Source organism: Tiliqua scincoides, chromosome 5 (genome assembly GCF_035046505.1).
Source record: "Tiliqua scincoides isolate rTilSci1 chromosome 5, rTilSci1.hap2, whole genome shotgun sequence".
NCBI classification, from domain to species: Eukaryota; Metazoa; Chordata; class Lepidosauria; order Squamata; family Scincidae; genus Tiliqua; species Tiliqua scincoides.
Window position 1 is genome coordinate 46,669,902 of NC_089825.1, and position 14,463 is coordinate 46,684,364.

The 14,463-nt window shown below is 44.5% G+C and overlaps 1 protein-coding gene and 1 pseudogene across 1 annotated transcript in view; both read left to right on the plus strand.

The window, feature by feature from the left end:
- The window catches only part of TGFBR2 (transforming growth factor beta receptor 2), a 67,565-nt gene extending 63,795 nt beyond the window's left edge, over positions 1–3,770 (plus strand). Inside the window, exon 7 of the mRNA XM_066628361.1 lies at positions 1,158–3,770. Coding sequence (XP_066484458.1) covers positions 1,158–1,337 — 180 coding nt within the window. The 3' untranslated portion in view covers positions 1,338–3,770. The remainder of the gene's footprint in view (positions 1–1,157) is intronic.
- The window catches only part of LOC136652226 (zinc finger protein 420-like), a 398,747-nt pseudogene that overhangs the window by 131,269 nt on the left and 253,015 nt on the right, over positions 1–14,463 (plus strand).

The window sequence follows — 14,463 nt, forward strand, 5'->3', positions numbered from 1 at the left end:
GCCTGGGGATCACGTTGCTAGCTTCCCTCGCAAAGACTTATCTGAAGAGGTTTACTCCCGAAAGGGTTGAGAATAGCCCAGTGGAATAGCACACCCACAGCGGGACCTTAACAAAGTGTACTCCATAACATTTTAAGCTGTTCTCTAGACCAGTAATGAAAGTCCAGATGAACAAACACTGATTATGTTTTAATGACATAAGAGAGTGAACCAGGAATTGGAGCTTCCCTGGTTCACATCTCACCTGTGCCCTGAACTCACAAGGTGGCCTTTGGCAAACCATTCCCTCAGCTCCAAAAAGTCTGATAATTATTTTACAGTACAGGTCCCCATATCAAGAGGCACTGCTCCTTGGGGTGGTGCAGTGAACACATGGTTGGCATGGGACACTCACTGCCCAAGCCACTCAGCAGGCCAGCCTTTGCCACGGTGCTCCCTGCCTCCATTCATTGGGCATCCTTTAATCTGGTCCTGCTATGAGCTGTGAGGTGGAGTCAAACCTTGCAAAATCTGCTGCCTATTTGTCTGCCCATCCCTGCTGCAGGTATCTTTTTCAGTGACGTGAATATATACTGGAAACTCTTCCTATCAAAATCGAGGTGCAACTGAGCATTGTGATCACTCTAATCAGTTTCCTACTGTCAGCTTTAATTTTCTGTCTATAAATGAAAATGCTAATATGGGAGTTTTGGATGTAGACTCATTTTCCTTGAAATCAAAATTGTCTCACGTAAGTTGTAATTTAAGCTATTGCTACCCATGGCTAAAATGTGTCTCCTATATTATAATAATAATTAGTATTTGTATAATGCTTTGGAGTGTGCAAAGAACTTTGTATGTCAGTGGTTCTCAAACTTTTAGCACCAGGACCCACTTTTTAGAATGAGAATCTGTCAGGACCCAGATTCTGGTGTCATGACCAGAAGTGACATCATCGAGCAGGAAAATTTTTAACAATCCTAGGCTGCAATCCTAGGATTGCAATCCACACTTACCCAGGAGTAAGTTCCATTTACTATCATTGTTAAAAGCATTTACATAGTAGCCTGTTTAAAGCACAGTGGGGTGTGTGTGTGTGTGTGTGTGTTTTTGCATTTGCTGAGTGCTGTAACTTTCTGATCTTTGAAGCTCATGTTTGCTTTTTCTTCCTCTTTCAGGGTATCCAGAAAGTATGTGAGACACTTGTGGAGTGTTGGGACCATGATCCTGAAGCCCGGCTCACCGCGCAGTGCGTAGCTGAGAGATTCAATGATTTGGAATACCAGGACAGACTCTCTGGGAGGAGCAGTTCTGAGGAAAAGATTCCAGAAGACTGCTCGGTGGACAGTGCCAAGTAACAACCAGCAGGACTGAACTAGTACCAAAGAGAAAAAACATATGTTTTGGTCTGTGCACAAGTTTGAAACAGGAAGAGGTCCCTCGGCCTTGGGTGCCCTTCCTATGGCATTGAGGAGCCCACTTCTCCTTCTACATCACAGCACTAGAGACGCACAGTTTTGTGGGCGAGCCGCGATGGGGCCAAGTGTCATAGCATAGCAGTGGCTGCCTTGACGGTGTCCTAAGGATAAGCTATGTTGGTGCTTCCTCAGCAAGTGAGATTGTACAGATGCCACAATAATGTTTGCACTTTATCGATGCTTGTATATAACTATGGAAGAGCAATTTTTACGTGTACATAAATATACCTATCTAGCTGTGCACACACCACACGCATAAAGAGCAAAGCTCTGCAAAGAGTCTTCCAAGAAACTGGTCAATGGGAAAAGCCCAGCAAAGGGTTGTTGAGATGTCTGCTGTGATACAGCGGCACCCTGCCCAAACCTACAGGGTCAGCAGGTGCTGCAAACACTGTACGTTGCTGTCCTACAAGGGGCAAAGATCACTTATCATTGCTCGGGTAGAGCCCCTTTCAGCATGTTGTTATGACTATGCAATGGTGATTCAGCTGGTTCCTGAATGTGTAGAATGTGTGGGTTTAGTGGAGCATTACTGGTCCAGGTATTTTTCCTAAACTTCACAGAAATAGAAAGGGTTTTTTTTTAACTTTTTCTTTCTTTCATGCCTATCCAAAGGATCATTACTCCCCCTGCTTTCTTTGAACTTGCACTTTTTGTCTTTGCAGCCTCTCTTTACTGTGAGAGGACAGGTCTCCCAGACGCCCCCCCTCCCCACGCTCTGAAAACCAGGCCGTGCCAGTTATAATTGAAACAGATGTTTTGCATTTGCTGTGCATTCTGACACAAAGTAGGATTTTGCTCTCTCCTTTTCAGGATTGGTAACATCATGTCTGGTTTCTTGAGCCCTTAAGTTCACACTTGGTTTCATGCCCAGTGCAAAAGGAGGGCGGCGCATGAGTGCCTTCCCAAATCCCTGAATGGGTGCTGTGGAAAAGATTCGCCACACGCAGTAGAAATGCATTGTGTTTAGTCCCTCATAAAGTGCATTTGTAGCCAGCCCCGCCTTCGAACTGCTGGCAATAAGAATACATTCCTCCACTGATCCCCACAGGCATGGCTTACATTCTTTTCGTCTTCCAAAATATTTAGATTTAGAGCTGGCCTCACAAGGAATTTTAAATGACGGGATTTCAGCCGTCGTTCGTTTTTTGGCTTAGTCCTCTGAATTGTGGAGCTCGTGTCAGTTTATAGGACCAGGAAATATGGTTTTAAGTGCCTTCTTTGCTGCCTCGGGTCAAACAAGAGACCAGCAGTTTGTTGTGGATACATTGTCAGTTGCTCTGCAACCAGAACGATCCTGCAAAGTGAAAGATGCCTTATCAAGTGCAATCCTAAATCTTTCTGTCACACGGGATACTGTTGTTTTTCTCTAAGGGCTGATGCTTTGTGTATCCAATAGGAAAAAAAGGTATATTCACATAGGAGTTAAAAATTTATGGGGAAAATATTTATTTTTTAAAAAAAGGTTTTTTTCATCTGTTTTTATATTAAATTTGTTTTAGAAAATATTTATGCATTAAGGACAACTTATAGCTTAACAGTTGACGTGGAATTTGGGGCCTGTAATCGCATCAGGCTGTGTCATGAACTGTGGAGTTACTGGCAAGACGGGTTGATACTGGGATCACGTTCCTAAGCAGCTCTGGGATCTAGTGACCTCTAGTGGTGATTTTCCAGGCAGCATCCTGGGAAACAACTGCATAGGAAATGAGGAGCTTCATTGCAAACTGGAAAGTAAGGTGCATCTACACTTCAAATCTAAGTCTGCAATCTTGTGCACGCTTAATCTGGAGAGTGAATTCCATTGAACACAGTGGAACCTCTTAATTGAGTTGAACACACCTACCTCTGAATAATCAGGCATTGGATTGGGCTGTGTATCCCTAATTTGATAACTGGCTTAACTCCTGCCTGTCTTCTCCTCTCTGCCCCAAACTTGGGGAATCCTCATGTAGTGGAGGCACTGATGAGACCTACAATTCCTAAAATTCCTTGGTAGAAAGGTGTAAGCAACAAGCAGGCAACTGGTTTAAATTTGCAGTGTAGACACGCCTTTGGTCTGTCTTTGCTCTGAGATGCTAATATGCCAATTACTTTGCATGCATCAGCAAAGATGAAGAAGAGAGCATCTAGTAGCTCCTGGCAACTTTTAACTTTTTGTACTATTACATATAAAGGGAAATCTTAATTCTTTCCTGAAACACTAACACCTTACCATGTGTATGGAAAATAAGAATCTGAACATATAACCTTGTTTTATCAAATGTTTCAAGCACTTACCATATTTTTTTAATAAATAAAAATGTTTTAGATCAAACCAAATATACCTGCTTTTAAAAGTCTTCTCCATATGAATGTGTAGATGGGTCATCGCCAGACTGTCTCCATAATTCATTTCCTTCCTGGAGGCGCTTTGTTTTGTTTTTTTAAAATACCGCTCTTATTTCATGGAGCCTAGGACAATGGGTGAGGGATTCCTAGACACTGGAACATCTGGGCACTGGCCAGATGGGGAGGTGCTTATTTGCCCTTGGACCACACGGGGGGGGGGGCATCTGAATATGAAACTCATCATGTAATGTAGCAATTTTCAACCACCTTGCCTTGGCACATTGGTGTGTCACAAATTGTCTACAGGTATGCTGCAGGAGTTTGGGGGAGGGCCATATATTAGTAGGACCATTGGAGATGTGAGCCCCAGCCAACAGTGTGGTGTGCCTTGTCAATTGTCAACAAAAAATATAGCGTGCCTTGATAAATTTAGCAGTGTGCTGTGCGCTGAAGAAGGTTGAAAATTGCTAATGTAGTGGCATCCTTTCCCATGCTGTGTTCCAGAGATATTTTTGAATTATGCTCTGCTGTTGTAAAGGCCAGGAATAGTCTGTGTAGTGGGTAGCTATGGCCAAAAGGAAGGCTAGTGTTCTAAATACTTATGGAACCATCAGAAAGCATTAGGTGATCTTGGGTGGAGTTATTGTGTCCCACTTTTGATTCCCCAATCTGTAAAATGGGTATTTGAGATATACATACCTCATATGGTTCTTGGGGAGGAAAAATGATTTACACATTGAGTGCTCATCAGTCTCTCTGTTTGAAACAATCTTATCCCAAGGTCCTTGTGTGGAACTTTCCAACCAATTGCCAGATTCCCAGCGCAGACAAGGTTGCTATGCAGTTACTTCTGCTAACTTTACTAGTTTCTAACCTGCTCTCCTTATAGGTGAATTCTTCACTGGCCAGGGTTTCTTAACACTTGTTCACAACTGTTTTCATACAGGTATTGAGTGGTTGTGATGTTGGGCCGTGGCTTGTGTTGCATCCAAGCAATCTGGGACTTTGGTCATAAAGTTGAGCTTTGTGTTGACCGTGATGAGCCAGAATGATAACAGGAAGGGCAATATATTATGATTAAATATAATATACCATTTTTCCACAACGGAGTTCAGAAAGCAGTTTGCACAGTTTTAAAACACCAGTATAGATGCTGGAGAACTTCTGCAAAGTTCAAATGCTGACCTATCTGTTAAGAGGCAGAGCACCATGGTCTATCTCAGAAGTTTCTAAACAGGGGGTTAGGATCAATTCCACACAGAGTGTTCACTATATTAGCCTAGCTGAGTGGTTATGAAGGCATAGCTGAAGGCCACAAGCCACTGCTGTCACATCCGTGTGGCCACCTGATGCAGGTTGCATCAGCAGTTGATTGCGAGGAGTTCAGGGGGATGGAGAATTTGGGGTGCCTTTTGCCATGAGTCTGCTGCCACCACCATCCAACCGGCTGCCAAGGCAAACTGCAATGATCTCAGCATGTAAGGGTCAAGGTAAGGATTATTTTTGGTAGCACAGAGGCAGTGGACCTAAGATGGCATCAGGTGGCATTTTGGGTTGTATTGCCCTGCCCCAAGCTTATCTTAAAGGGTACTAATCCTCATACAGGATGGACTAGAGTGAAGCTGAGGGATCAATCCTATATAAGCAGAATATATATGGTATATATGTTCTATATATGGAACAGAACGTACCATGACATTTCTTCAGTTTATCTGAGTTCAGCTTTCAACTGCAGACAGTGATCGTAAAGAGAATCTGATTTAAAAAGAGCAAGGCGCTCTCAGCAGACCGATAGCCACCAAGTCTGTGTTTGCTGTCCATTAGCCTAATAATATAGTGAACATAGGGAAGGGGGAGGACAAAGTGGAGCCGCACAATAATGGACCATAGGAAAACTGGACCACATGGTTTGGATTAGTTTTTTCCCTACACACACACCACACATATAGGCACATTTGAAAAATCTTTGTGTGTTCTTCGTAGGTGCATATCAGGTATTAGCAAATTACAATGGATTACTGTCAATCTTGTGGCATCACAAGGCAAACAAGTGTTGCCACAGTGAACTTAGTATGTTAAATCGCTACTTGGGGAATAACCCTGGCAATTCTTTCAGCCTTGAAAAGAAGTAAAGCAATCTCTCTACACATTTTCCAATTAAGTCCCTGCAGTACCTTTGCCGTCCTGTAGATGCATTCCGAAGCTTTCTGCTAGTCGCCTTTAATTAGCATGTCAATCATTGTTGGGTTTTGTTTGTTTAACTCTCTCTTCTACAGCATCAAATGAGACAGACTCCGCAGTGTGCAGAAGGAAGTTGCAACATTCTTTCAAGCCCTGGAATCTTCTCTCTTGCTCTGCTTCCAGAGACTGCCTCGATGCTATTGACCCCAGAAGAATTGTGTGTACCCTGTGATTATTCTGCACAGGTGCCAAGAGAGAGAGAACACACAGCATCTGGTGAGGGGCACAGCCTTTCATTCAAGACAGAAAGCACCTTTCTAGCTCTCGCAGTTATACACTTGAAAATGTGTGAGCCCCAGAAACTGTAGTGAAACTGTGATGTAAGGTTTCCAGGGAGAGCCATTGCAGTATCTTGTTCACTTTGGCACACAATTAGTGCCTGTTCCTGGATTTACATAGGAAGCTGCTTTACGCAAGGTAAGACTCTGGGTCTCTCTAGTTCAGATTTGGGTACTCCGGCAGTAGCTCTCAAGTTAGCTCTCCGGCAGTAGCTCTCAAGTGGGCATTTCCCAGCACTACCTACAGATTGATGAATTAGGGATCATCTGCAGGGATTGAAAGGTTAGGATTGGAGCAGGCAAAGCATGTGTTCCACCCCCTCCCCATTATGGACAGTTTACAGACAAGACGCCCTTGTTAGGTCCATTTGTCCCACTGTGCAACAGAGGAGAAAGAGGCTGGTGAGCAGGCACCTACCCATGGGAGCAAGTGGCAGCAGGAGTTCCAGTCAGTTTGCAATGGACCATACTATGACTTTGAGGCTATTGTGGTTCCCAAGGATGGCATCCCCTGATGCCAGCTTTGTTCAGAATCAGTGTTCCCAGCAATGATGAAAACTTTGATTGTGCTAATAACTATGGTGCAGTGCAAATGCACCAGAACCTAAATTATGCTGGATTGCAGTGTGGGCTGAAAAGAAAAGCATTTCTTAAGTACTGAGTAAGTCAGTAAGGAGCTGCACACACACACACCCTTCAGGATCTTTGCTTTTTAATGGGTCATGAGCTGAAGGGGGGGGGGAGGGAAGGACATGACTGGTAGTCTGTCTAATGACCCAACAAGGGCATTTTGCCAGTAATGGGGAGGGGGTAGAGCACAAGCTTCATCTGCAGATGATCCTGATCCTTTAATCCCTGGTGTCTGCAGGTAGAGCTGGGGACACCCCTCCCTCCCCCACTTGCAACTCTCGAGAGCTGTTGCCAGAGTACCCAATTCAAGTCTAAAGTCAACATCCTGGGCTAAGGAGATCAGGCACAGGGCCTGAGGAAAAAAAGCCTCCCAGGAGAGTTCAGAATGGTGTGTGTGTGTGTGAGAATGGTGTGTGTGTGTGTGTGTGTGTGTGTGTGTGTGTGTGTGTAAAAGCAAATTACAGTAAAACCCATCAGTGATCAGTCATGACATCCCACTGAATTATCCATGAACATCAACCAGGCAGGAGAGGAGTCAAAATAGAAAAGATTTATTAACAGCGAGAAAGAAAATCAATTAAATGGGGGAAAGAGAATGAGGAAAAGCGCAAGAAGTCTGATGCAAAATGTCTGTCTAGGGTGAATGGACACAAAGAAATAGCTTCTTTGCATGCACTGCTTTGACCTAAGTGGATGCAGTAACTAATATGCCCAGCAGAGGGACAAGGGATGGTCTTCAAGAAAGAACAATGCACACCAAGTTGCAATGTCTCACTAACCTGGTGATGTTTGCAGGCTGGCTTGCAGCGAAAAGAGCAAATGAGGGGGGCACCTAATGCTGCGTTCCTAATGAATAAAATGCTTGTTTGGGGAAGGACTGCAGGTCAGTGGTAGAATGCCTGTTTTGTATAAAGAGAGTCTCCATTTCAATCCCTAGTACCTCCAGGTAGGGCTGGGCAACTGAAACCCTGGAGAGCAGCTGCCTGTTGACAATACTGAGATGGATGAATCAGGAAGTCTGACTTGGTATAAGGCACTTTCCATATATGTCACAGGAAGGACATGGAGGCTGCTGGCAGAACTTGTTGGCCCCCTGTTTCTGCTCTACAGGTGTTACCCCTCTGGTTCAGCCAAAGGTGTGAGCCAAATGGCAGCAGCCAAAGGGTTCTGAACCCTGGGAACTCAGCCCATGAGCAGCTGACACTTGCAGAGGACTGTATCAAGACGGACACTGCAGCATTTTAGTCCCTCTCCCCATGTGCAATCAATCACCTTTGCATGGAAAGAGCAAGGTATTGGGCAAGTTAGCAGCAATGGTGTAGCAGCATGACATCTTTGCAATCCAAGGGAAAGATCCATCTCTTTATGTTGGACCTGTATGTTCTGTGGCATCAGCTTAAGCTCTGTGTATGCTGAAGAGAGGAGAGACTAAGAGGTACCCAGGCCAGAGGGAACTCTAACTCCGGCTCTTACAGACTCCTGCCTTAGAGTGTTATTTTAATATTGTATTGCATTTTTAAAAGCATTTTTTGAGCTGCCTTGGGCATTCACATTGACAAGAGTGTAAATGCTGTAAGTAAATAAATAAATAAATAAATACACAGTGGCATGGGAGTTGTTGTCTGACAGGTGAGGTCCAAAAATTTTTGTCACTCCCGTATGACATTATTTATTTCACATTTTTATACCATGCTTCCTCTAAGGAACTCAGAGTGGTGTGCATGATTCCTCCCCTTATTTTGTCCTCACAACAACCCTGTGAGGTAGATGAGACTGAGAGATAATAATCGTCATGACATGAATAATAATAAAAATAATAATAAAAATAAAAATGGTCAGAAAATAAATGCAGTGAATATTTATCCACAAGCAATGGATCCCATTCTGCATCAAATGGTATATAACATGATGATCTAAAAGCTACGATTTCCACAATTTTGGTCACTAGGGTGTCACTACACACACACACCCCGCCCCGGAGGATGTTTCATTGGTCTGTTTTGAGTTAAGGCAGTGGTTCTCAAGCTTTTAGCACTTTTCAGAATGACAGTCTGTCTGGGACCCACCAGAAGTGATGCCATGACTGAAAGTGACATCATCAAGCAAGTTAAAATAATTCTAAATAAAGAAAACAAATAATAAGAGGAAGCCGGCCTGGTTCCAGCAGGTGAATTTTCTCTGTAGCCTGTCTGTAATAATACCCCCCCCCCCCACACACACACACACACACAAAAATTCAGTGGGATTTTCGGTCCTATCTAGTGCCCAGTTCAATTTAAGTTCTTATGTATCAAGCATATCACTATCAGGACCCACCTAGCTTTATAAGTCTAAAATAGAAAAAAATCACATTACGCTTCTGTTATATTCTTTGGGGCGGGGGAGCTGCCTTGTGTAGCATTTGTTGAGCTCCATGTTCATCAGATTGGGACCTTTCTGGTGCCCTCACATTCCCCTTTGCCTGACCTGACCATGAGCCAAGGCATGTTTGCTTACTCATGAGTAAACACTTAGTTTCGCTTTCCATAGAGCTCAATATATTCGTCAGGGAGAGAGGGACTTCCTTCTTGAGCTTTTTTTGGGGGGGCTACATTCAGTGTATCAGGACCATTCTGGTGTCGTTGGTTTCCTCTCAGCCTGCTCGAGTAAATGCACATTATGGCTCAATTTCACTTTCCATAGGGCTCCATACATTTTTGTTTTCTGGGTTTTTGGCCATAACTTTTGATAGAAAGGAGATATTTCAGTCCGGATTTTTTCATTGCAGTCTGCTGTTAATTCTGCATCCAACAGGTATATAGTATGATGGAATTATTCCTAACCACTGAGATTTTAGCAATTTTGGTCACATGTTGTCACCTCCCTCAAGGCTGTTAGCTAGGGCGAACCACCCCTTTGCCCCTTGCTAGCTACACCACTGGTTTTTGATCTGACCACAGCACAAGGGGAAGATATTAAAATTTATCACCCCACAAAACTGCACTCTCAATCCCAATTTTTTTAGTCACAATGAAAACTGCACACTCAGATGAAGAGTAAAGCCTTCGGTTTGGTTTGGCCTTCAGTTGCTGGGTGTTGAAAATTTGAGCCTCTATTTTAACAGCATTCAATGGTGCCTGTCATGTTGGGGTGTTAATTATTATTGATGGTGCACTGTTGAGCGCAGCCACAGAGTCTCTGATGAGGCAGACTATGCAAGTTGAAAAAATAATAGAGTGGGTTCCATTCTGTTTCTAAATATGATTTTTAGTAAACTAATTATTGTGTTAATTATGAAATGAGTTCCATAATCGTAGCAGTTCCTGCAGCAGTTTCAGCCTGTGTGCAGCGCCACAAACTTGACTGGTAATTATTTTTTTGCAGGATTGCATTAAAAGTGATGCTGAACAATTGGCATACATGTGTAATTCCCCCCCTTGTTTCTAGTATGAATCCTTTTTTAATGATGGTGGTAATTGACAAGCAGAAGTAATGAAGAAGAAATTATGTGCACTACGAGCCACATGCCATATTTTCATTAAAGTGACATTTGTTTCTCTTTGTAATTTTTGAATTGGCTGCATATTGAAATATTGAGAGCTATTTTCATTTCCAGTTGTGTATTAATCACCGCAAAAAAAAAAGGTGACTTGAGTTCCAAGTTGTATTTCCTCTTGTTGATTTCTACGCACACCGATGATAGGTAGGCTGAAATCCCCTGAAAAATTTCACTGGTCATAAAACATTATTTAGGTTTTCATGATGTTTCTCTCTGAAACCTGGAAATTGGTTTTGAATTTTCTTTTCTTTGACATTTCAGTGCTAACTCAAAGTGAAATGAAATCCAAAGATGTTCTTCCACTTGAACATGTGTGCAAGCATGAGTGGCTCCTCCTCCTCCTCCACTAAGAAAATATTTCTTTACCCAGTGTGTAATTGTGGAACTCCTTGCCACAGGATGTGGCAATGGCACCTGGTCAAGGTGCCATTAAAAGGGATTGGACAGATTTATGGAGGGAAAGTCCATCAGAGATTACAAGCCATGATGGGTATAGGAAATGTCCTTGTTCTAGAAGAAGGCTACCGCTGATTGCCAGATGCAGGGCAACAGTGGCATTCCTAGGTGGACAAGGAGGGGCAAAAGCCCCCAGGCACCATGCAGGAGGGGCAGCAAAAATTTCTCCCCCCACCCAGTTGCACGCCCTCCCATTGCCAGTGCCGCCACCAGGGCCTGAGCAGGAGGTTGGGATCTCAGAGCTCTGCCCCCTCCTCAGATTTAAAGACTCTGGGTGAGCCTTTCAGAAAGGGTCTGTGTGACTGCAGCCCCTCTGAGTTTTTTCCAGCTGCCCTCCCTCTCTCCACTCCTCTCTCCTATTTAAAAAAAAATAGCAAAGGAGCGTGGGTGGCCCCCTGGAGCAGCACAAAAATGCTCTGAAGGAGGCCCCAGTTGCCGCCACCCTTGGAGCCTTTCCACATTGCTCCAGGGGCTGCCACCTGTCCACTATTTCTTCAAAGCAGGGTTCTCCAAACTCTGGCCCGGAAGCCAGATGCGGCAAGCCTCTATCTGGCCCTTAGCCAGCCTCTTGTCCCTTGAAAGCCTCTGACCCACTCGACTGAACATGACCAGAACTGTGCTCTGATTGCATCTGGAGGGTGTTCTGAGGGCCAGGGAGGCTGAGTGAATGAGCCCACTCATTCATTTAAGTTCCATCTCTAATTTATTTATTTAAATTTTATATTTAAATTTTTTTTCCAGCCCTCAGCACTGTACCAGATATTTCATGTGGCCCTCTGGCCAAAAAGTTTGGATACCCCTGCTTTAAAGTAAAGGAGGAGGGAGGGAAGCTGGGGCATGGGCCCGAGCTTTCAAGCACAGCCCCCCCCCCTCCCCAAGAGCTAGGCTGTCCTATCCCTGCACACACTCCATCAATCCCATTGAATCCTTAGCTTGTCTGCCAAGAAAATGGGTAAATAGGTGAAATGTAATTGGCTGGGCAAAAGAGGATGGGATTGCACAAGTCTCATGCAGACCCCTCCTCCGTCCTGTACCACCACCCCCCCGTCAATCTGTTACTTTTGATGGATTCTCTGCAAGGTTGGCATTTAGCTAGTGCAGTGTTTCTTAAACTTTTAGCACCAGGACCCACTTTTTAGAATGAGAATCTCTCAGAACCCACTGGAAGTGATGTCATAACTGGAAGTGACATAATTAGGCAGGAAAATTTTTATCACTCCTACTCACATGTACCCAGCAGTACACCCATTGACTATCATTGTTTAAAGTATATACAGACAGAGTAACTTGTTCAAAGTACAGATGTCTAACAGTTTCCCCAAATGCAGTCACATAACATGGCAGCAAGTCATTATTGATTATTCAAATATTGAAATGAATGAGGACCCACAGTCTGAGAAACACTGAGCTAGTGTGTTGCAATACATGGTGTCTGCATGGCCTTTTCAACATGCAGTTGTTCAAGGCATTCACTGAGTGTCTCACAGTACATCAGTTCCCATTTGATCAGTTTTAGATTTTATTGCATTTGCATAAGGAATGACACAAAACCTCTGCCTTTGTTAATTTCCATGTTAGTGTATAAAATTACCATGTTTTTCCATTGAATTGATATATTATTCCTGCTTAATTATTTTGCAGTTACAGAATTACTATAACAGGTAATTTCACATCTGAAGCAAAAGCATCTAATTTTGGAGAGCATGATTTAATTTAATAATGGGACGGGGCTCCTTTGTCGTATTTTTCTCCACTTTACACAATGCATTTGCCAACTAAAGTAGTTTCAAGTGCATCCAACCTGCAATTAGCATGTTTAATCATGACACAGTGAATACATGCAATTACATTATTTGTGCAATTACAATATTTCAGTGTGTAATAATATTTTATGTAGGATACTGGCCAACCTGCTGATAAAAATAAATTGGAGGCTAGATTGTTCCTAGGAGCCTGATAACCTGCCTGATTTTCTGTTATTATTTTAGGATAAAATTATTTCAAACCTTCAGGGATAAGGAAGAGGGAAAAGTGTTTGGTGTGTGCTCTTAAAGGACATATTCTGATGTGTATACTGATCCAAAGATCAAAAGTGCATATAGTACAAGCTATTTATCCAAATGCTGAATCAGAGTTCCAAAATGTTTAGTTTAGCATTTCTTCTAATGACTTAGGGCCCAATCCTATCCAACTTTCCAACACTGATGCAGCCACAATGCAGCCCCAAAGTAAGGTAGCAAACATTCCCTTATCTTGAGGAGGCCTCTGTGACTGCCCCCCTACCACTGGATGCAGTGTTGGTACAGCTGCATCAGTGCTGGAAAGTTGGATAGGGCTGGGCACATAGTCTAAGGCCTGGCCTATAGTGATATGCTCCAAACATTAATCTGTACTTTGTTAATTAAAGCATGCCCCATTGATGAATTTATAGTGTATGTTATATAAGCAGACAGGGTCTACCTGTTTCAGCAATCTCTTGGCGGTATATAAGAGCTGGTGTGGTGTAGTGGCAGGCTCCCCACTCCTACATAACTCTCCCTGCACTGATGCAGCCACACCAAAAGGGAGTGCACTGCATCCTGTGGGGGAGTATAATGTCCATGGCGGGAGGTGGCCCCTTCCCTGGGGTTGAAGGCGAGCGCGAGGGGCTTACCCGGTCCTTGAACAATGGTCGACGATGGATTAACGGACAGGAGGCGGGTACAGTTGTTTGACACAGGCGGTTTAATAGCGTCAGCCGTTTCACATTCATGAGGACTGTTGCTTCACAGTCCCTGGACCTGACCCTCCCCATCTCTGGGCATTCTCAGCACCAGGCTTCAGCTCTGCACCCCTTGGCCTGAGATCTGGGCTCTTGGAGGATATAACCCTGCTGGTCAGGGTCAGGCTGCCTGGCCTTGGGAGGGCCCCTGCTGTCTCTGCGCTGGTTCCCCAGCCAGCCAGCCCCCATGGGGTATAGTGGGCTTCAATGCCCCGGTTCCACAATCCCGTCCCTCTAGGGATCGCCCTCTGTGTCCAGGAGGGTCCTGGGTCAGGGAAGTCTTCCCCCCAGCCTCCTCTTTCCAGGGCAGAGCCCCGTCCCCTGCCTCTGGAGGCCTCTCTCCTTTCCCTTAGGCAGGGCTGCTGCTTTCCCTCTGGCTTTCCTTGGGCCTTACTCCCCTCTGGAAAGGAGTGACCTCCCTCTTCCCTCTCCAGGCTCCTTATGAGGCCTCTTCCCTCTTGGGTGGGCCCCACCCCTCCTAACCAGGTGCCTGCCTGGTGTTCCCAGCTGGTCCTTATTCCTCCTCCCTGGTAGGTGCTTTGTACGGGACCCCAGTCCTGCGTGCACTTGGGTTTACTCTTGAGGAGGCCTCTGCACCAGAGGAGACCCCTGTTCCTGGGGAGCTCCTAGCCACCTGGGCTGGATCCAGGTGACAGGGAGTTTCAGACCCCAGAGATCTCCTCTAGGTAAGGGAACTTTTGAAGGGGCCAAGCCCTTGGGTCTACTAGAATCTGCACCAGCTACTCTGCTGACACAAGTCAGCTACTCTGC